This window comes from Anser anser, assembly GCF_964211835.1.
Source record: "Anser anser genome assembly, chromosome: 28".
Lineage (NCBI taxonomy): Eukaryota > Metazoa > Chordata > Aves > Anseriformes > Anatidae > Anser > Anser anser.
Window position 1 is genome coordinate 1,133,069 of NC_139749.1, and position 20,236 is coordinate 1,153,304.

The window sequence follows — 20,236 nt, forward strand, 5'->3', positions numbered from 1 at the left end:
TTTGTATTTGACGTTTTAATGTGTGGTGTGTAGTATGGTGGGTAGAAGGCTGCTTAGCATGAGAGTGCTGAAGTAGCAAAGCTCACGGTGTGTTTTTAAGTTACTTTGGAAAATGCTCATCTTGCTAGCTGGTGGCTTGAAGGTAAAATAATAGTAATAATAAATTTTAAAAATGGAATTGGTAATTTATGTTTAAGTGGTGCAAAGCTTAAAAATTAAGATGTCTGGTGCTAAAGCATTTAAATGACCTAGATATTTTGCAATTGTATTACTTTACGTTTCTATGCTCTATATAATGTGTGTTAGCTTTCACAGTTCTAGTTACGAGGAATGAAAGAATTACTGGACGAGTTAAGTGTCTAAATCTTCATCCAAATACTTCGGTACTGAGATGCTGGGCTAACCAGTCCTGCGTTTTCTGATGAATCAGATTCTCTGAGCATTGGTTGTTTGTATGTTATTATTTTGTACTGATAGAAAGCAGCTGTTTGGAGGCTCCTTTTGGTCTATGTCATGGTTTTTTCACCCCTTCAAGATGTTATTAGAAACATAAAAATTACTTCAGTATATTTTCTAAGTAGTAGTAAATAGCACAATTGTGACGGCCTTGGTGGTGGTATTTTCTTCCTGTATTAGTGTGCAGTTTTCCTTGTCATTTAATACTGTGTCTCCTTTGTAAGCCAACTATAAAACATTACAGGTCTATCTAGCTTTAATACCTTAGAAGCCATGTTACATTGCTGCTTCCCCGATTTTGCAAGCAACTTAAGAATATACTGACTATCACATTTTCTTAGGGCTTTCCAGTAACTCATTCTGCTGTCACCTTGCTCATGCTCCTTTTGGTTTTTGTTTTTCACAGTTGAGGACATTCATTCTTATTTCCTGATAGCTTTGCTTCTTTACTTGTCTTGGGAGAGAGAGAAAATATCCTAGTACATCTCCCTATTAACCCTGTACCTTCATAAACCTTCAATACATCCTGAGTCAAGTTCAGAAATGCAATGACCTTGTTCTCATGCTCGGCTGTCACTGGTCTTACTGTTGCTCCTGTTATTTGCAATGGAGTGGGCCGATTTATTCGAAGTCAGCATGTTAAAGTGTAGTTAAGTGGTAGGTAGTGGTTCATTTTGCTACATCACTGTCATACTTCCCTAAAAACAGCAAACATAATTTAGCCCTAAGGAAAAGGCTCTCTTTGAATCTTTTTTTTTTTTTTTTTTGGCTACATGTCTTTCAAATGTAGACTGGAACAGACTTCTTTGCCAGCATTCATACTAAAAAATTATAAATACATAAGTGCTGTGGTAAGATCTTAGAACGAATTAGGGGAAAAATTCAAATTACCTTCTTGGAAGCATCTCTTCCTTAAACAGCATGAAAATATCGGTGGAATGAAAAAACGTAACACCACTGCATTCCTATAACTCTTTCTCCAAGGTGATTGTCAGCTGCCGTTTGTCATCTAAATAGTTACAGGAGGTTTCTCCTTTTTTTTTTTTTTAATATAAAAGCTTACTGTAATGGCAACTTCGATCCATAAGGTAGTTTTTTGTTTACAGAAGTCAGTACTATTGCATGATTGTTGTCTGGGTCTCCAAGAGTTTGGAAAGGTGTCAAATGTGTCTTGTATGGGAACAGGGAGAGCTTTTCAGTGTTTCATCCCCCTGAGGCCAAGCTCAGAGGTGTGTTTAAGGCAGTAATTACCAAGATACGTTCACAAACATTCCCAGGAACAAAGAAATCATAGCTAAGGGTCTAACACTATCATAATGCATGTGTAGTTGAGCAAATGTTACTGTTGTCCACTCTGAGCATACTAAGAAAAGCTTTGTTATATTCTGTGGTGCTGATACAGCTTTACTTTTGCTTGCTTTTATTGCAGGAATGCAAAACCGTAACACCTTCTTACTGTTGATAAAGGTCAGTCTTTTGCTGACATAACAAATTGTTTACAAAAGTGCAAAACTAGTAAAAATTTAAAATACGCAGATGTTAATTACATATAACTGAGAAATCCTGTGACTTTCTTACTGAATTAAAGTGGCAATACTTCATGTTGCAAGACTGGAAGAGTGAAAAAAAATGCTATATAGAAAACAGATGACTAAGTATCTGGGTCACAGGAGCTTGCTGACATGCCTGCTCTTTTACACAGGTATAAATCCGGTTGCAAGAAACCTTACAAGATTTAAGATGAATGCTCCTGATCTGATCCTTTTCCTCCAGCGCAAGCCAGCTGCATTCTGGTTTGCACTTAGCCACAGCAAATGAGTGAAGCTGGAATGTTTCACGGCGTAGGCTGAGGTCATTTCTTCCAGTGAGTCTGCGCATTCAATTCGCAGAAGATGCACAAGAGGCATATGACTTGAATTTGCACTGGAACAGCTAAACCACTAGATGGCCTACAGCGGAAGATGCAACCAGCATTATTCTGGATGGAAAGGTCTGATCTAACACGCGCCTTCTTCGCTAATAATCAGCTTTAAATCCTGCATATAACTGGAACGCTCTATGAATAAATAAACCCTAGAAGCACAGGAAGAAAAAAAACAACTATGAAAACATTACCAAAACTTAGTAAAGTTTGAGATGTTACCTTAAGATGACTTGAAAGGATGAAAAGAAAAAAAAAATAAAGCTTATTAAAACAAGCTTATTACATGACCTAAGCACGGTCACACTAACACTCATCAGCCAGTAAAACCAATCCTGCCATGAGATCCCAAAGGACAGTTGTATGGTTGGGTTGTTGGTTCCTTTGGTTCCTTTGTGTTTTTTTGTTTTTCTTTCTTTATTGTAAAGAAGAGACTACAGCACTTTGAAAATATAATTAGAAAAACTGGAACTTCTTCTGGGGCCATATTGTGACTAATGTTGGAGTTGCAAGGAAATAATATTCTCTGAAGAGAATATTGATAACTTTAAAAAAGGTATGGGTTGGTGATGGACAAGACACCTATTCAGTCTGTTAGCATCCAATATGATTAGATGGTATTCTGTAAAGGCTTACTATTAGATTTCTGTCCGCAAAGTGCAGCTTTTGCGCAAGGTCATCTTTTGTGTTCACTCCTTTTATAGATTTTTTTCCCATGATCCCCAGACATTCTTTTCCCTTTTTTTTTTACTGATATATAGGCAGAAAAAATGCATAATGACAAGAAATACAGTAATATTATATAATTATATATGTTACATAAAAAAATATAAATATCTAAAGCTGAACCTTAGCTTTAATGGCCCCTAACCCTAATGGCCTCTGAAACTCCACCTCATGGGCAATAACCTTAATGTTCCCTAAAGCCTAACAAACCTATCTGTAACACTAACCCTAAACTCTGACCAGAACCATACCCCTAACCCAAACATCCAGTTAGGGAGGGTTTCCACCTGAAAGGTTCCTCCTTGCGTATCTTAAGGAAATCTGTCAAACTTAAGAGCAAAGTGTAGCAAAAGGAACAGATTCTAAATTTGCTGAAAATTAAACCAAACCCAAACCAAATGGCCTCAAAGAGCACTTGCCTTTCTGCTGCCTAGTCTCCCTCCTCATTTTTCCTGTCATTTCCCTTTCCGTTATCTCCTTACTTTCTCCTACTTATTTCTTGGTATGTTTTTCCTTTCCTGTTGTGTTTCCTGACTGGCCTGGTAGATAAAGGATCTTCTCAAGAATCACAGAAAGAAGAAAGTAGAGCAGGCGCTTAGACAAAGCACTTGAAAGAAAAACAGGCAGGTTTGACGTTACAGACCTTCTGTGTACAGACATCACAATTTTCTAGTGTTGTAGGTTCTGAGAGAGCTTAACTTTAGTTACTAGCAAAGATTTGTTAAGTTTCAACAGTAACACTACTAGCGTTGGGGCCGTTTTATCTGTCTCAAAACGTCTTTTTAAATGGTCAAGATCCAAATGCTGCATTTTGACCAGGGTGGGATGAGAGGTCTAAAGCATGAGGCACTGCCCAGGGACGGGACAGGTTGCCCTGAAAGGGAAGGGGGCTTGGAGGGAGATGAGCTATTTCTGACTCTGCCTGTTAAAGGAAATGCCGAAAGAGCCCTGACCCAGAGTCTGTGATGAAGAAGCAAATCGCATTACCATGGTAACTAGTCCTGCTCCTCTGTTGAATTAGGTGAGGTAGGAGCTGTCAGAGAAGGAGGGGCCCAATTATGCTGCCAGTGAAAGCAATGGCAAAAATCCCGTTGATTTAAATGGCAGCAGCACTCAGACCCAAAGAAGGTGGGAAGAGAGTCAGAGCAGAGCTTCCATGCTTTTCTGAAAACCATTTCTCTTTTCATGGTTTGTCAAACCCATTCTATTTGCTTTTTTTCTTCTTTTTCTAATGCAAATTCTTTTGTTTCTGCTTCAGCTGAATAGTGTAAGAACCTGAAATGGGATGTTTGTTAAAGGCGTGCAGTATTAGACACAGAAGCCAAGCAGAGAGGGGCAAAGAGAGATTTTTGCTTTCACATCTTCCACGGTAGAAAACAGTCAGCGACTCTGTGCTTTGGCTGAGCAGTTTGAGTCAACCGCTTTGCTAACTGCAGTTATTACAGTGATAAATAACCGACAGTGCTTAAACACTGGGATCAATCCCAGCGCAGACAACAACGTACAGGTGTTAAAACACGGAGCCCTCTTTTCTGAGTTGTCGGACGTTGGCTTCAGATGCATGCACAAGTAACGTGGCTCACTGCATCGCAGTTAGTGGCTTCTAATATTTCTGGTTTCTGTGTAAAGCACCTCGTCAGACTGCCATTATAAAACTGTATGGTGGAACTGAATTTAAGAAAGGCCTCACCAAAGCAGGAGTCAGGTCATGCTGATTAAACTTCTTGAGCGTTTCAGTAACTTCCTCCTCAGTATTATTAAGTTTATGACTAAAATAGCTGAGAATGACATCAGTGAATCTGGTCATGGTACCTGTTGCAACTTGATCATTTTCATCTTGTAGTGGAGTCAAGTTGAGGTGTTTGTTTTGTTTTGTTTTGTTTGTTTGTTTGTTCTTTTAATGTTCAGTGTGAACGGTGTTTCCCCAGGTTCCAGTTTTTCTATTGACCTTAACCTTCTCCTTTAAGAACTGTTCAAAATTCCTGGAATCAAAGATCCCACCTTCGACAGGGTGGGTCAAGTCGAGGCAGAATTTCTACGTCAACTTCTTAGTATTTCCTGTCCTTTTGCACCCCTGTGCTGCCTTGGCCTCCTGCCCAAAAGGTTAACTATGTTCACTATGGCGCATTTGTATTTGAGAAGGCATGCAAAAATCTTCCAAAAGTGCACTTTACAGTTGGAATTCAAGGCACAAAAGTTTGTGATATTCTTATCTCTTGGATGTGGTGCTCCCTCCTTTGAAAGTGAGCCGTTCCTTTCTGGTGGAAAATCGTGTATGAAGAGCACTGACCACATTCAATTTTCTGGAACATTAAACAATCTTTTCATAAAGTGTGGACTGAAACCATCACGGTCCTTAAAAATGAGACCTGAAGTTCACATGAAGTTTATTTTAGGTATTTAGACACCTAAAATACCTTTGGATTTTGCTTCTTTGTGATAGCTTCCCTTTCACAAGGGAAGTACACAAAGAGTGAAGTGCAGCATTAAAGTGCTTGCTGTAGCCTATGTTGCTGTGGAAACACAGTTCAGTGTTCTGTGCTATTTGGCATTTTCTATAGGCATGGCTTTGTGCCTAGCAATGTTGTTCTGATGGGGAGCTGCAGAAAAAGCCAGTTACAGAAGCCAGATCACTGTACATAGGAGAGACTGGTGTATCTCACACAGTGATACGGACGAAAGTGTTCCTGAAGAATTCAGTTTTGCCTTGGAATCCAGGAATGTGTCTAGATTAGAAATATAAAAGTCAAATTGCATCTTTTTCTGCCCATCTAATGTCTTTTTTTTTTTTTTTTTTTTTACTTAGGTTCAAATTAGCCAGCTAATAAACATCCATTCATGCTAAATTATACCCATGTACTAAGCTGTGTGGATTACAGAGTTTTTGTATATGCTAACATTTAATTAAGTTTTATGCTTACATTGCCTGGATTTTGTTATCTCTTTATTTGTTTGAGAAAGATTTTATGTATGCTTTTCCTGTGAACTGACACAGCAGAAACGCATGCTTTTAGAAATCTTCTTCGTGTTCAGTACAGTTACGCATGTGTTGCCTACAATCAAACAGGGCACAGTCAGCAGCTAAAGTGATTTAATTTTTATTTGTACGCTCAATGTGCGTTAACAAATTCAACATACAAGATAGCATTACATAATGTCAAGTAGCTTATAGCATTATGCAGTTTCACACATGTTGAGTTAGGTTTTTTGCCTTTTTTTCTTTTTTTTTCACACAAAGTTGTAACTGTCCAAGTTAATTTTACAATAGAAGACACAAGGTAAAGAATAACCACATCTGGGAGATTTTACAGTGAGTCCACTGTCACTTACTGTCTATTTTACGTTTTAAAAAATATATATCTGCACATCTTCAGTTTCCTATTATTCCAGAAGTGTTGGAGCTACTTCTACCTGCCCGATAGCCTAAGTCTATTTACCCTGAGCATGTTTCCTTGACAAAGAAGTTCATCTTTCGTTTTCAGCTAAAAGAATCTTATAGAGATCATCTAGGCTTAAGCATGCTTTTCACACTGAAGGAAAAAAGGGAACGTTTTTTTTTGTTAGTGTGTTCTATTCAGGTGTTTGGAGCGGCATTGGAAAGCACAGTTCCGAGGAAAAGTTTCTAAACTTCAGCAACACAATTGCTTAGTGCAAAAACGAGGAGTGGAATAGATCTACACCAGTTTCCAAAGGAGAATTGTGGTTTGTGGCTGTAAGCCACCAATAGAGCATGAGCTAGAAAGCATTTAAGACAAAGATAAAATCTACTATAACCTCAGGCAGAAATCCTCATGATCAAGATCAAATAATCACTAACAAAAGTTCACGCTTCCATCTGCCATGCAAGACTGACAAATAGAGAGCTTCAGCTTCAATGCAACTTCTGTTGCTAAAAAGACACTCTGTCTAGAAGGAAGTTTCAATGAGTAACTCGTTATGAGTGAGAAAATTCAGTCTTCCAAAAATAATTTCTAAGGAAGAAATGCAAAGTATTGGCAACTAACAAAGTGCTGACTGTTCGCATGAAGAGCCATCCCAGCAGCAGTTGCTTTACACTGTGGTTGGAAAGAAAACTAAGACTTGCTCCATTATTCTACTTTCATATGTAAGAAGGTGGAAAGGATCATTTTTCCAACAGGGCTCTAAAATTAAGTAGTCAAGTCCTGTAAATGAGTTAAATGATCTTTTTTTTTTTTTTAATTATAGTACATTATTTACATTCCACAGGGCACAGAACAGACTGGCTGCCTGGAAGCAACTAAATGAATACTGAAAATTTGCAGTCTTCTACATGCCTCTTCGCAAGCTCCATTCTGCTTTATATTTCCATTGGAGACTTCAGAAATAATTTGAATTTCTACAGCTTGTTATGAATATTTACACTCAGCTTACCAGCAATGTTTACAATTCATTATTTGCTGCCAATTATTATCCTTTCCTGGCTTGAATGTAGTAAGAAGCCAAATCACGTCATTTGCCAAGTTATTACTCTGATATTTTAAAAAAATGTCAGGCTAGTGTGTTTACAGTGAGATCTAATGCAGCTCTTTCCAAACTTCACTCATATCTCTGGAATTTTATGAACTTCTGTTCAAAACTACTGACTATTCAGGGTTAATAGCCTAAAGTGCTGCAGGTTGTATTTATCAAGTAACATTTTTTTACATTTCAGAGGAGGTGATAGTAAGCGCATTCTAAGTCATATTCACAGTTTAAGAGCTAACTCAAGCTGCTTTGAAATCCTAAAAATTAACTTCTTGAAGAGTTTGTTCTGTAGTGACAGACTTTGCCCTATGTTACCCTTTTTTGAGAGCTGTCATATGTAATGCAAATTCACTCAGGTATGAATTTAAGAGAAGCTTGGTGAAGTTTTCACTTCAAAGCTCTTTTCCGCAAGCTATTTTCCGATCTCAGTGTTACGCCATTACAACAGAACTTACCAGTCACGTAGAATTCCAGATTTCATGTTTAAAATACTCAGCAAGAGTTTCCTTAAGAATCAGTGATGTCAGTTTTTGTTTTTCTCAGGCCCTTCATGCACAGACAGGGTAAAATAAAATGTAATATAGTGGAATTCCTCCAATTCCGATAGTCTGTAAGATCATGTCTGTGCTAATTTCCGTGTGGCAAATGCGAAGTGACCAGTTTGTTGGTGTCTGAATTTTAGATGCAAACCTTTGATGTAGCCTTACAGCTCCATAGCAAGTATATCACAACGTAAATCCTTTAATACCTGATAAATTAATTATTTTTTTCTCTGAAGGAAAGTGCCATTTTCCCCTGTATTTTCCTTTTGCATTAGTGCAGAATTCAAAACCACCTTTATATGGAAATGCAGTTGGTACTCCCAAACCAGTAAAGAAGAGAACTGCAAGAATCAATGGGCAGGCAAACTAACAAGAAACTAGAGGTTAAACAGCAGAATTCAGAACCTTTGGGAGAAGCCTAAAAAAGACAGGCCAGTTTTGGTGAATACCAGCAAAGACAGTTCGGCACAAACACAACTTCCATAGTGACAGATAATTGTATTAAAATCTGCAACTTGATATTGGTAGTTATACTAATTTCAGTTTGTATTAGGCATGCAATAGCGTGATTACACTGTTATATATATTTGTGGTATTTTTTTTTTAATTTAATGCTCTTTAGAATTTTAGTGCCCTGCAAAATCACATCACTAGAGAACCGATCAGCTGCTGCTGCTCACGAAAGTTTAGTTCTACAGCTAAAACAAAGTTTAAGTCTGTTCTATGAGTCAGCTGTTGCTGCCGCAACCTCTGCTAGTATTCGCTCAGGCTGTGCCATTTGGCCACTGGCTTTCTAGGATTCTCACACACCTCTCGCCAGTGTTCCACACCAGCTGCGGTGATGCTGTGCGCTCCCAAAATCAGCCGTCCCACCACTTCGTTTTTTGTGGTACGGTCAAAATCAATAACTAGAAATTCAATGCTGATGTCAGGAAGGAGATCGACAGGGATGTCATAAATGAAGGATTCATTGAAGACAGGATTCAAAGTGCACTTCTTCACGTGAGTCTTCTTTTTTGCTATACGCTTTCTTCCGTAATAAACGTTCACCTTAACGTAGGGATCTGCCAGAGAAGAGAGAAACAAACTAATAACACAGTCCAGTAATGCTCTTCGAGGTAATGGATATGGTTTAGCTTGCTGAACTTGAGCCAGCTACAAGTTAGTTGTGCAAGTCTAGGCTACTCACTTCACCTCCCACAGTAAGGGGGTATTGTTCACACATTTTTTCATTGCAGGGCAACCAGCTTGAAGTTACCACTTGACGTTCTTTACAAGTTTCAGCACCGTATGGGAAACTGGGGGAAGCAAATTGCATGTAAATTGTGGTAAGTAAGCCTAGAATTACCAAACAGGTAGCTTTTTGGTGAGGTCAGTGCCCAAGTGGTCAAAATGTTCACTTTGCAATGTCAGCTATAACAAAAAATATTTTTACCCAAGTTCAGGAAATAGTCCCAAAAAGTATCAAAATGGTTTTAAGATTTTGTGGATGGAAAACAGTTGTAGTGGAAGGTATTAAAACTGAGAAAAGTTGAAAATAATGCCGTCATTTTTCTACCATCATCGTTATTTTATCAGTCAGCTTGCTCTTTATGCAGATGTTTGTTTAGGATTAAAATTAAGACACCTGGCATCCAGTCCTTTTTCACATGTAGCGCAAGTTTTGAAGCTGGAAGCCACCTGCCCAGCTGACAAAATTAATTTTCACTTCTTAAAACTGAAACAATGAGCTCACTCAGAATAAATAGATATAAAAATATAAAAAGATCACATAAGGAAATGGTGATAGCCTTGCGAGATTCAGCAGGTATGAGAACAGTTACTAAAAAATGTATCCTGTAATTGGAGATCATACATGGGAAGCTTTTTTTTTTGAGAAAAAGTTAAGACCTATAATAGAGAATTAAGGCGAGTCTCCATTCTTTTTTCTGTCCACCTCAAAGAGCTGCAGAAACAGGACTACATTTGGTATCAGTCAGGTAATCACTACATCTCAAGTTGATTCCAGTCATTTTCCCGTAATTCTGAAAGAAACCTTTGCTAGGGGGATTCAAGAATCTGAGAAGCTGTGACTGCAGAATAGGAAAGCCACAACAGCTGCTCTTCTCTTCACACAGCAGAATTTCCCAACAACCAACCAAACAGAAATGTTTCTAATGTCACAGATCATTCCAAAGCTATCTCCTACTCTTTTCTTTCCTCACTCTCTTCTACCCTCCTATGCCAGGGGCAGGATTTGAGGGACGTGCAGTTCCCAGTGGACATAATGATTCTAAGGGAGATGATGACTGACGGCAGCATGGAGGCGCAGAGATTTGACTGGATTCGGAAAATGCTACCTGCATGAAACTAGATGGTGCCAGAAAGATGCAACTGTTAGTAACACATTAGGAAAGATTTGGTCTTGTTTGTATAACCCTCTGTTGATCTGTTCTGTCACTTAGTGATCCACCACCCTTAGAAAGAGTTGGAGAAAAAGCAGTCAATCAAAAGATGTTCAGACAAGACAGGTAAAAAGATCTGAAAGTGAACTGAACATCTAGTGACTTTTCCAGTGACTAGAAAAAATTCACTTCTAGTGAGGTTCTTCTCTCAAGGGTTGTTACTTATCAGAAGGCACAGCGTTTTTCTTCTGCAATACAATTCCCATCCAACAATGAGCAGCTACTCTCTTTCCCTTCTCCCCCGACCCAGTTTGTATTTTGCTATACTTCTTTCACGTTACAAACGACAATGTGACATTTTGCTACAGCACCCCCAAACTGTGTAAGGGTGTCCAATACATCGGTCAACCTAAGAATTGCACTCTGCGTGTTCTTGTGTGACTCTGTGAAACAGAGTGCAAACACATTTAGAGCTGGAGAAAATAGCTTCTACCTGAGAGGCCAGTGATATCCATCTTTGGCAAATGTCTGGCTTTCAGCACCACAACAGTCATTCGCTGCGCCACAGGTTGATAAGACAGTGAGACTTGCAGCTCTCCTCTGCTAATGCATTTCTGTGAAAAAGAAACGGCAACAAGATGGTCTTATAAATACGGGCAAATGTTGGAGCTCACCAGAATTCTCCTTTCCCTACGCTAAATGCCTAAGAATTTGGAAAATTAGGTGCAGTCTATTTACGTACATTTTTAGCCTTACCCACATGAACTCTAGAAGGAGATGAAGTTGCATAAGGTAAATCATCCTGTGCTCTGCACCCTGTGCCTGCTGAGCAAAGTAAACATCGCTACAGCTTTTCCCCTTGAATTCTGTTTCCCTTAGGGTAAACCTGGTGGGCATACTTAGAGAAAAGAGCAGCTCTGGCTACAATCTGAGGTCTGCTTCTGGAAACAGCTGTGGGTTTTCGCAGCTTAAAGTTCATTGACTTTTGGTGTAGCTTAGATTGGAGAGTAGCTGAAGTTCTGTAGGCATACTTTGAAAGATTCAGCATCAATCCAGTCTGCAAAGGTAAAGGGTGAAGATAAAAGAAAAAAAAAAAACTATTCCATTAAACTTTCTGTACAACCTTTCAAAGAGTAACATTATTAAGATTATTAGTTTTGTTTTCCAGATGGTATTCATTAACTTTCATTGAGATGACACTGATTTAGATTAAGTTTATTTAGATTACGTTTACTTGCAATTGAGGAAAGCAGTATGGGTATGGGATTGCGTGGTGTCAGTAACAGTACTGATGGCAGAGCCACTGCAACAACTCGTACAGTTTATGCTCAAAGCTCTGACTTAGCATCTTGCACTGCCCCCATCACTGCCTCGTACTTTTAGCCCTGCAGTACAGTACAAATGGAAGAACTCTCCTGACTTCCACCAGGAAAATCACTACAATAAATGTGAGCTGTGCTCTGGTGATCGCCTAGGAGGACAATGTTTTTCAAATGCTCTTGCTGCGATTATTTGGAGAAAACCGTGCGTGTAAACTTAAAGAAAACGTTCGTTCTAACTGGGGTGGCATTGTTTTCTTTCAGTAGTTCCCATGTGTTTAATTTGAAGATAAATTTTTCGAAAGTAAGGAACGGCAGCCATTGCTGCGTATGCAAAATTATGGGATGTGAGTACACATAACTACATACAGTATATTGCTAATATGTTATTTCCTGGCCCAGGAGGAAATACTAAGAACTTTGGCTACCAGAATACAATGGACAAAGGGAGTACCTTTTTCCCTCCCTTTTAGGAAGGGAGCAATATTTAATAACCTTCTCATACTGTTGCCAGCTACTTAATAATATAGAAAATGACCCTGGTCTAGCACGCAAGTATTGGCCACAGGGACACTGGTTATCTAGTGCAGTTGTTTGGTCTGTTGCTTCTCAAAAGGCTTGTTATCTGCATGAAAAAGGAAAATGGGATAGTAAAAGTTTTACGATAACATTTTTTTCATCTTTTGAGGGAGGGAAAACAACGTGTGTAGCCTTGGTGGTGTATGTTGTCAGCATTTTGGGGTTCTTTCGTTCTAAACTAATTTAATGAAGTCACTTCCATGTAATTTGCATTAAATGGTCTGTCCGAAATTACTGGGAATGTTCATTTCGATGTGCATCTTTGCTGGCTTGGGTAAGTGTAATAATTTCCTGGGTTTTAAAAGCAATGCTATATTCCAGATTTTGAAACTTCCTGTAACACTGAAAATTATGTTCAGTAAAAGCTGTTTTGACACTCTGAAACTATGCAGATTTTCAAGAATGCACACCTGACACCAAGGTAAATCTATCTTTAATTACTAAGAAACATTAAATAATTTGCATCCTTGAGTAAATCCGTTTTTATTTAGCATGATCTTTTCCTCTATTTTTAATCTATTACTTCTAGAAATTCTAGCAGATATAGTCAATGCATTGAAAAGAATACAATAAAAGAACCTAAACCAATTACTTGTTTTATCAGAATGTAAAGCATCCCAAGAATTTTAGAAAAGCAAACACCAGAACTCCATTTTTATTGTGATTCTTTTGGTTCATTTTGGGTTGCTGACAAAGTCTCCTTTAAATAACTTTACAAAAAAAAAAAAAAAGTTTAATGCTGCATAAAGTAGAAGAAAACTTCAAGTAAAATACTGTCGCTCTAAGGCATGATGTGTTTTATAGAGCTCAGCAACAATTTTCGGCATGCTTTGGCAATAAGCGACCCCAAATGACATTTGCTATTGAACCTGGAGGACAGGCAGCAATAATAAACTAAGCAAAAAAACAAACCACACAAAAAACGCTTAAGTACCATGCCCCTGCAGCAGAGGAGGACCTGGGGTGCTGTTGGATGTAAAAGGGGCTGCAAACCGGCAGCACGCCCTCGCAACCCAGAAAGCCGACTGCACCCTGGGCAGCACCAAATGTGGTGAAGCAGCAGGGCGAGGGAGGGGGGCGTCCCCCTCTGCCCCGCTCTCATGAAGACCCCCACTGAAGGGCCGCGTCCGGCTCTGGGTCCCCAGCACAAGGCAGACGTGGGGCTGTTGGAGCGGGGCCAGAGGAGGCTGCGAGGTTGCTCAGGGGCTGCAGCACCTCTGCTGCGGAGATTCTATTTCCTGAGGATGGAAGACATCTTCATTAACGTAAGCCGTAATTTTTATACGGATTGTTTATCTTTCTAGTTTACAGCACGGGACACTAAGAATAGGATTCATTTCACCTGGATTTTAGATGTCTACATTTGACAAAACCATCTTAGACACACTTCATCCTCACGTGGCGAAAAAAAGAGGGTCGTTTAGGGTGGGATTTATCTGAGCTGTTTTAGATGTCTACTCCAGGCCAGGAAGAATCATACGTCAGAGTCTGATGACTATGCTGATGTTCTTCTACTGACTTACAGCCTACAGTAACAAATTTGGATGCAGACAATTACAAATGTAGGTGTCTAAAATGGTCAGATGAATTCCTCTTTAAGTGAGATTTGTCTTTGCAGAGCAGGATATAGTTACTGAGAACCTGCAATAAAACTTAGCACCCGTATCTCTAGCTGTCCCCCACAAACACAGTCTGTGAAAGAAGGCGGGCCACCAATGAATGCCCCTTTCTCACATTAGCTCCTCTATTTGCAGATGGGGACTGTACTTTTTTCTTAGCTTCATTGATTATAACATTCCTCATTTGCATGACTCTGTAATGTCTCTGCGTTATCAAACCTCCATAACCACACAGCAAAGAGCTGCTGAACTAAAAGAGCACAGCCATGTATTATTAAAATAACATGCATCTGTGGAAAAATGGGTTTCATGCCTAAGAATTCCTGCTCACTAGATCACACAGGCTCCCGAATCAAAAGAACTGGGATCAAATATAATGCAAGCAGTCTCAAGTCACACCACATGAAGTCACTTACTTGTATGTTCCTTTTGAGAATCTCCCTGGTCAGCTGAACCTTCCCAGTGCTGGGATCCACTCCCGCAAGGGGCACCATGACTTCTCCAACCACATCATCTCGAGAAAAGCGATCAAAGCTCAACACCAGGAAGTGAAGCACCAAATCCTGGAGCTGGCTGTAGGGGATCCCGTAGAAGGTGAAGGTTTCATCAAAGACTGGGTCCAGCGTCTTGCGAAGGACACGAGTCTTCACTCGATGCCTTTTGTCTGGAAGAATTGTCATCTTGATGTATGGGTCGGAGCTCTGAGTGTGTTCATCCATAACTGGCAGCCCATGAGCCTCCTGAATGGTAACTACCAGTGCTTTTTTGGGAAAGTTGTAGTCCACTGAGAAAGTCAGTTCTCCCAACATGACATCATCCCCTGGAGAAGACGGGGAGGAGGTTTTACTTCCTCCCGGAGTGAGGCTTTGATCTGGACTTAGTTCATCTCCATAATCTACTTTTATTGGAAGCTGATCAATGTGGGGAGCTGCATTTGGCCCATCTGAAGCTTTATCAGACCCTATTAAACCAGATTCAGCAGCATCCACCAAAAGGTTTCCCCTTCCAGTCTCCTTAGGAGTGCTGTTCTTGTCTCTCCGGATTCGGTTAATTTTCTTCTTGTTACTCAAGGTCTCCGGATAGATACTGATGCCTTTCAACATGTGAATGAACTTATACGGTGGGGTTTTGTGCTTTTTTTCTGCTTGCTGGTGACAGCATGTCCACACAAAAACTGTTACTGAGACAGAAACCACAAGGACAGTAGCACCAATGAGGCCTGCCACAACTGGAGAGACATCTGTAGGGAAGACAAGGCAGTGAGGAGACAGCTCGTACCTTTGTGCTTGCCATAGCCCTACAGGAGCTGGCGCATCTGGATAGAAAATCTATCGGATGCTACTCAATAACCTTTGTATCAAAGCTTCCCCAGAGTAAAAAGTGACTTCCCGTAACTTCTGTGTTCCTGTGTGGGAGACATTTTGCACTCCTACTGCATGCCTGACTTATGTTTTACTCTCAGCTGATCTCCTGATCTTGCTAAAACCAATCTCCCGTTTTGCCAGCAGTAACATAGCTCCACACGAACAGAATTCCTTGATTTGCAGGAGGCTCTCTTTTTTGTTTAGTGCCCTGTTTAAAAACACTGCACAGTTCTATTTTAACAACAGGAAGGGAACGATAACTACAGACAAAACACTGGATCTGTTGTTATCCATTATGAACAATTTAAACCTTGGATAGATTACAATTATTTTTTTTTCTGGTGGGGGTGAATATGACCCTGAGCCGAGCTATATAAGAGAAAGGGACAGTGTGTGTATGTCCCTCTAACATGATGATGATTTCTATCACACTGGTGGATCGTTTTCCCCCACTTGTCATTCTGACCATTCCCACAGCCTCCTCTAGGAAAGTGGGTGGTACACGAATGAAGTGGTCGCATTGGTCTCGCCCAAAAGTTGAGGTTGCTCTCTAGCTGTTCCACTGTGTTGCATTCAACATTTCTCTGCTTTTTCACCCCAGTATTGCTATTTACGTTCTTTCAGATTTTGATGAGCTGGCAGCTGCTGACAGAAGTCTTTCCACCCCACTGTTACCAAGACTCCTTTTAATGTGAAAAATCTAATGTTCAAAACCAACGGACAGAATATCCGGCATTTGTATTTCAGGATTATTTGATATTTTCTAGAGTTTATCAGTTGGATTCTTCAGCAATGACAGGCCAGAATAAAAAGGCGCTGTATTAATTTCTAGCAACCATGCTAGTTACTTTCTATTTATAGCACTTGACTTTGGGGATGTATTATCAAACACAGAATGAAACCAGGAGTTTTGATTTCTCCAGTACATTATATTGACGTATTCAACAAATTCAGTCAAGGGCCACCAAGATAATTAAAGAGTTGGAGCAGATGGAGGATGGAGAACGGTGAGCAGACGGAAGATGAGGATGGATTGAAAGAGCTGGGTGTGCTCAGTCATAAAAGAGAAGGGAAAGGAAGAGATCTTTTTGCTGTCTTCACTTTCTTAGTGGGAAGACAGAGCTAGGCTCTTCTCAGACCCCCCCACAGCAAAGGGATGAAGAGCACCATACACAGACGGTAACACTGGGAAATCCAGGGAGAAATTAGAGGGAGGGAATTCAGAGTAAGGAGGGCCAAACACTGCAGAGGGGCTGACAGCCTGTGGAGACTGTGCACTGGAGATGCTCAAATGGGCCTCAGCAACCTGATTTCTCTCTTCCAATGGACAGACGTTAAATTAAGAGCCTAGCGCACACAGCGATGGCAAAACCCACCAAGCAACCACAGCACCTTATCTTCATCAGCGCTCCTACCGGTGACATCGTGCTATCAATACTGAACGATTTCTGGCCCGATTACTGCAGAGACAATCCCTCCTTTCGTGGCAGCAGATTATTCCACGGCTAATCAAAAGAAGACCAACGCAGGCAGATGATTGCACTGAGGCGCTCGCACGCTAGCTGTGGGTAGTATAAGCTGGGAGAGAAGGAAGGGTGCCTCTGAGCCCAGACACTCCTCCTCCAGTATTGCACAGCGCTGAAGGCATTTTGCAAACATCTTTACTGCAGTTGCCATAGAACTGCTCCCTCTCTGAAGCAACTCCCTTCCTTCCCTACACACAGTATTCAAATTTGTTTTTAATTCTTGCAACATTCCTATTTTCTGCTGGACAGATGCCTTCTGCAAGACTTTCCTTGACGCCCTTAAAACTGAGAAGGAGTAAGTAGGAGTTAGAAATTAAATTAATCTAAAAAATAAACAAGCCGCTGATTCTGAGGTGTTTACCTTTCTGTATAGTCTAAACATCTGAAGTTCAAAAAGTTACTTGTCACTAAAAGCAATGTTTTTATATTACTGTACTACTTTGGTAATCAAGGTATTGCTATCATTATTATTGTGTTATTGCTTTAATAATTATTGAAGCAAATTTTTTTTGAGGAAAACAAAACCAACTAGCCCTGTCTTTTTCTTTACAAGTTTTCCAAATTGTTTCCACAGTAGAATAGAAAACAAAAAATCACTGCCATGACAATAGCTAAATGCAACAGCCGGTACAAAAGATAAACTCGTCTGATTTTCTTAATTTCATTCTGTACCATAAGCAACAGAAAATAATCTTCCAAACTCATACTTGAAACTGCAAAGAGCACCTGAATTTTTTATCTTCTCTGTTCTTTCTATATTATTTTTCATTCAGGTTACTAGTCCAGAGGACAAGACTGGCAGACTATAACCTGATTATCTGATAAACTGAGGGAAAACTGTGATTTTCAAGTAACAATACGCCTCCTTTTTGCAGAATTAGGAGAATCACTTTTGATTAGATAGAAGTCTTCCCTTACTGAAGCTGGATATCTTTCACATGGTGACCAACTCCACAGATAAATCTGTCTTAGGACCTACTGCCAAGCACAGTCATGGGACTGGAATAACTAAAGCAAGAGGTATTGACAACATTAACAAAACAGTAATACGCATATCTTTATTTTGTTATTTAATGTTCCTTGAAATGAGGCAAGTGGTCTTTAACAGCCAATTTGAATACAGTACAATTCAGCCATATGCAGATATGAAAAGCTTCAGTGCACAAGCAAAAAAAGACAAGTGCTGAAACTCCTTTCTTGTCCTGATCTCATTTTTTTGTGGGTTTTGTTTCTAGTGTGTCCTCAAAGAATCAGCTCTTGTACCTTTTATTTCCTGATACACAATCTTAGAAGAAGCAACCAGCAGTCACACTAGGAAGTGTCAGCTGAGTCTTTGCGATTTGTCTTCCATCAAAATGTCTGAACTCCTGAATTTGGCTCCTATAATGCCTTGTGGCAAAGAGTTCCTCAGCTTAATTATGTGGCCTGAAAAATCAACTGCTTTAATTTTGAGTCCACCTCACCTCACTTTGTTTGATGCCTGTTCTTGTATTGAAAGAAAGAGTAAGAAATGATCATTCCCTACTTGCTCTGTGCTTCTTGTGGCACCTCTCTTTTCCTGGCTGAAGACTCCTACTTTACGTAATCTTTCCATACATTCATGAATTCTGTTTCCATAATTCCTTACAGTTTTAAGCTGCACAGATACAAAGCTACCTAAAAAATACTTTAGTGAAGCTTTTGCAAGTTTCTGCACAGAATAGTGTTTTGAATGTCCATTTTAAATAACACAGCAGCCTATTTTGTCTCCTCTCAAAAAGAACTTTTTTTATTCAAAATTTGTAAAAGAGAGCTTTGTTCTGATGCGATGCTAATATTTAACTGAATTACAAACTAACTTTTTGGGATATGGAATGATGTTTTCAATTAATGAAAAATCATTGAAAACTTCTTGTTAATACTGGTGTTTGCTGATCATACCCTAATGGCCACTGGTGGCCAGCAGTTGAATTATGACAGTACAAGGCTCTCAGGTTCCAGGAAAGACACAAAAGGTAAATGCGTATATTAGATAAATGGTATAGTATGGATTATTATTATAAAGCGTTTCAGAATTTAAAGGAAATGCGGTGACCGTGCTTTAATTCGTGGGCCTTACAGTTGGAAGGGAAGGTCAGTCAGTCGCTGGAGGACAGAAAGAGGCAGCAATTTGAATTTGCAAGGCTGGAGAAACCAACCTGACGTGCACCCCAACTGCCCTATTACCAGGCCCTGTGGGGACAGCATAGGCCCCTTAGAGGTCTGCCGGCGCTCAGGAAGACGGTGCTGCCGGCGGCCCGGCCGACGAGAACACCTCCCGTAGGCACGCCGGGGCCCGACCGCGGCCGTGCAGGGGCACTTCGGGGCCGTCTCGCCTGCGATGATTTAGCAGGGCTGCCCGACCCCCTTCCTCGTCGCCGCCGCCGCTCCCCACAGCCCCAGGGGGCCTCGCTCGGCCGGAGGCTGCCGCCGCCCCCGCCTCGGGGACCCCCCCGCGCCGTCCCCGCCACTCCCCCCCCCCCCCCCCCCCCCGGCGGGCACCGCCTTGACGGGCCCGCAGCCGCTCCTGCGGCCCCCGGCGGCCTGCGGGGAAGCGCAGACAAAGGCTGAGGCGCGGCCGGGCCCCGGCATCGCGGTACCGGCGGCCGGGCCGAGCCGCGGGGCTCCCGCTCCTCCCACCCGGGCTCTTCCAGCTCCGTTCGCATCCTCTCGGCGGCGGGGGCGAGCCCCGGCGCGGCCCCGGCTGCCGGTGGGTGTTGGCTGCTGCCGGGGCCGTCGCTGTGAGGCGGGGGGGGGGGGGGGGGGGGTGGCGGTGGCACCAGGCAGGGCCTGGCTCAGCACTGGCGGAGTGGGGGGGGGGGGGGGGGCGGGGGTGGAATCGGTGGACCGGGGCCCTCCGCGCGGCCCGGCCCCACTCACCGAAGCTGGGGTGGACGGTGGTGATCTCCGCCATGGTCCGGGATAAGCCGGAGCAACCGAAATGCGGAACCCGGTGCGGAGGCGCCGCGGTACCGGCCCCCGCCCGGAGGATGCTCCTCGCCCGGGATGCAGGAGCTGCCGACTGGTCCCGATGCAGCGCACGCCCCGCCCGGCCCCGCCTCCCCCCCCCCCCTTCCCCGCACCGCCTCGCCCCGCCCCGGAGCCGCCCGGCGGTGACTCGGCAAGTGGCGGCGCTCCGGGCGCCGAGCCGGGCGGGCGGTGGCGGCGGGGACGGGGCGCGGGCAGAGGCGAGGCCCCGGGGGCAGCGGTGCGGGGTCTGCGGAAGGCGGCGTTTCCGCTCCCGGGACAGAAGGGGCCGCTTCCGAGCGTGCTGCAGCGCTCGGGAGCTGCGGCTCC

The 20,236-nt window shown here is 41.9% G+C and overlaps 2 protein-coding genes across 5 annotated transcripts in view; one reads left to right on the forward strand and one right to left on the reverse strand.

Moving 5' to 3' along the window:
• Positions 1-6,185: 6,185 nt before the first annotated feature.
• On the reverse strand, positions 6,186-19,954 carry SYT11 (synaptotagmin 11). 3 transcript variants are annotated; one of them, XM_083813558.1, is made up of 4 exons: positions 19,820-19,954; positions 14,448-15,271; positions 11,008-11,128; positions 6,186-9,194 (listed from the first exon to the last, which is right to left on the reverse strand). In XM_083813558.1, exons 1-4 carry the CDS (start codon positions 19,851-19,853, stop codon positions 8,884-8,886), a joined length of 1,290 nt encoding a protein of 429 aa, XP_083669684.1. In that variant the 5' UTR covers positions 19,854-19,954; the 3' UTR covers positions 6,186-8,883. The 3 variants fall into 3 exon arrangements, with proteins under 3 accessions (XP_083669684.1, XP_083669683.1, XP_083669685.1); XM_083813557.1 differs by having other exon boundaries at positions 6,286-9,194; positions 11,005-11,128; XM_083813559.1 differs by lacking the exons at positions 6,186-9,194; positions 11,008-11,128 and adding an exon at positions 11,268-11,571.
• Positions 19,881-20,236, forward strand: part of LOC310887536 (GON-4-like protein) — a gene marked incomplete at its 5' end in the record, with an annotated part of 31,069 nt that continues 30,713 nt past the window's right edge. For both annotated transcript variants that reach the window (XM_083813532.1, XM_083813533.1), the window contains one exon: positions 19,881-20,060. In XM_083813532.1, coding sequence (XP_083669658.1) covers positions 19,881-20,060 — 180 coding nt within the window. The remainder of the gene's footprint in view (positions 20,061-20,236) is intronic.

Bases quoted from the DNA above. Each gene is read 5' to 3' on its own strand.
- SYT11 (XM_083813557.1), bottom strand. From the start codon at position 19,853: ATGGCGGAGATCACCACCGTCCACCCCAGCTTCG. The intron at 15,272-19,819 runs GTGAGTGGGGCC...TCTTCCCTACAG, and splicing joins CACCGTCCACCCCAGCTTCG to ATGTCTCTCCAGTTGTGGCA. The intron at 9,195-11,004 runs GAAGCTATTTTC...CTTCTCTGGCAG, and splicing joins TATCACTGGCCTCTCAGGTA to ATCCCTACGTTAAGGTGAAC.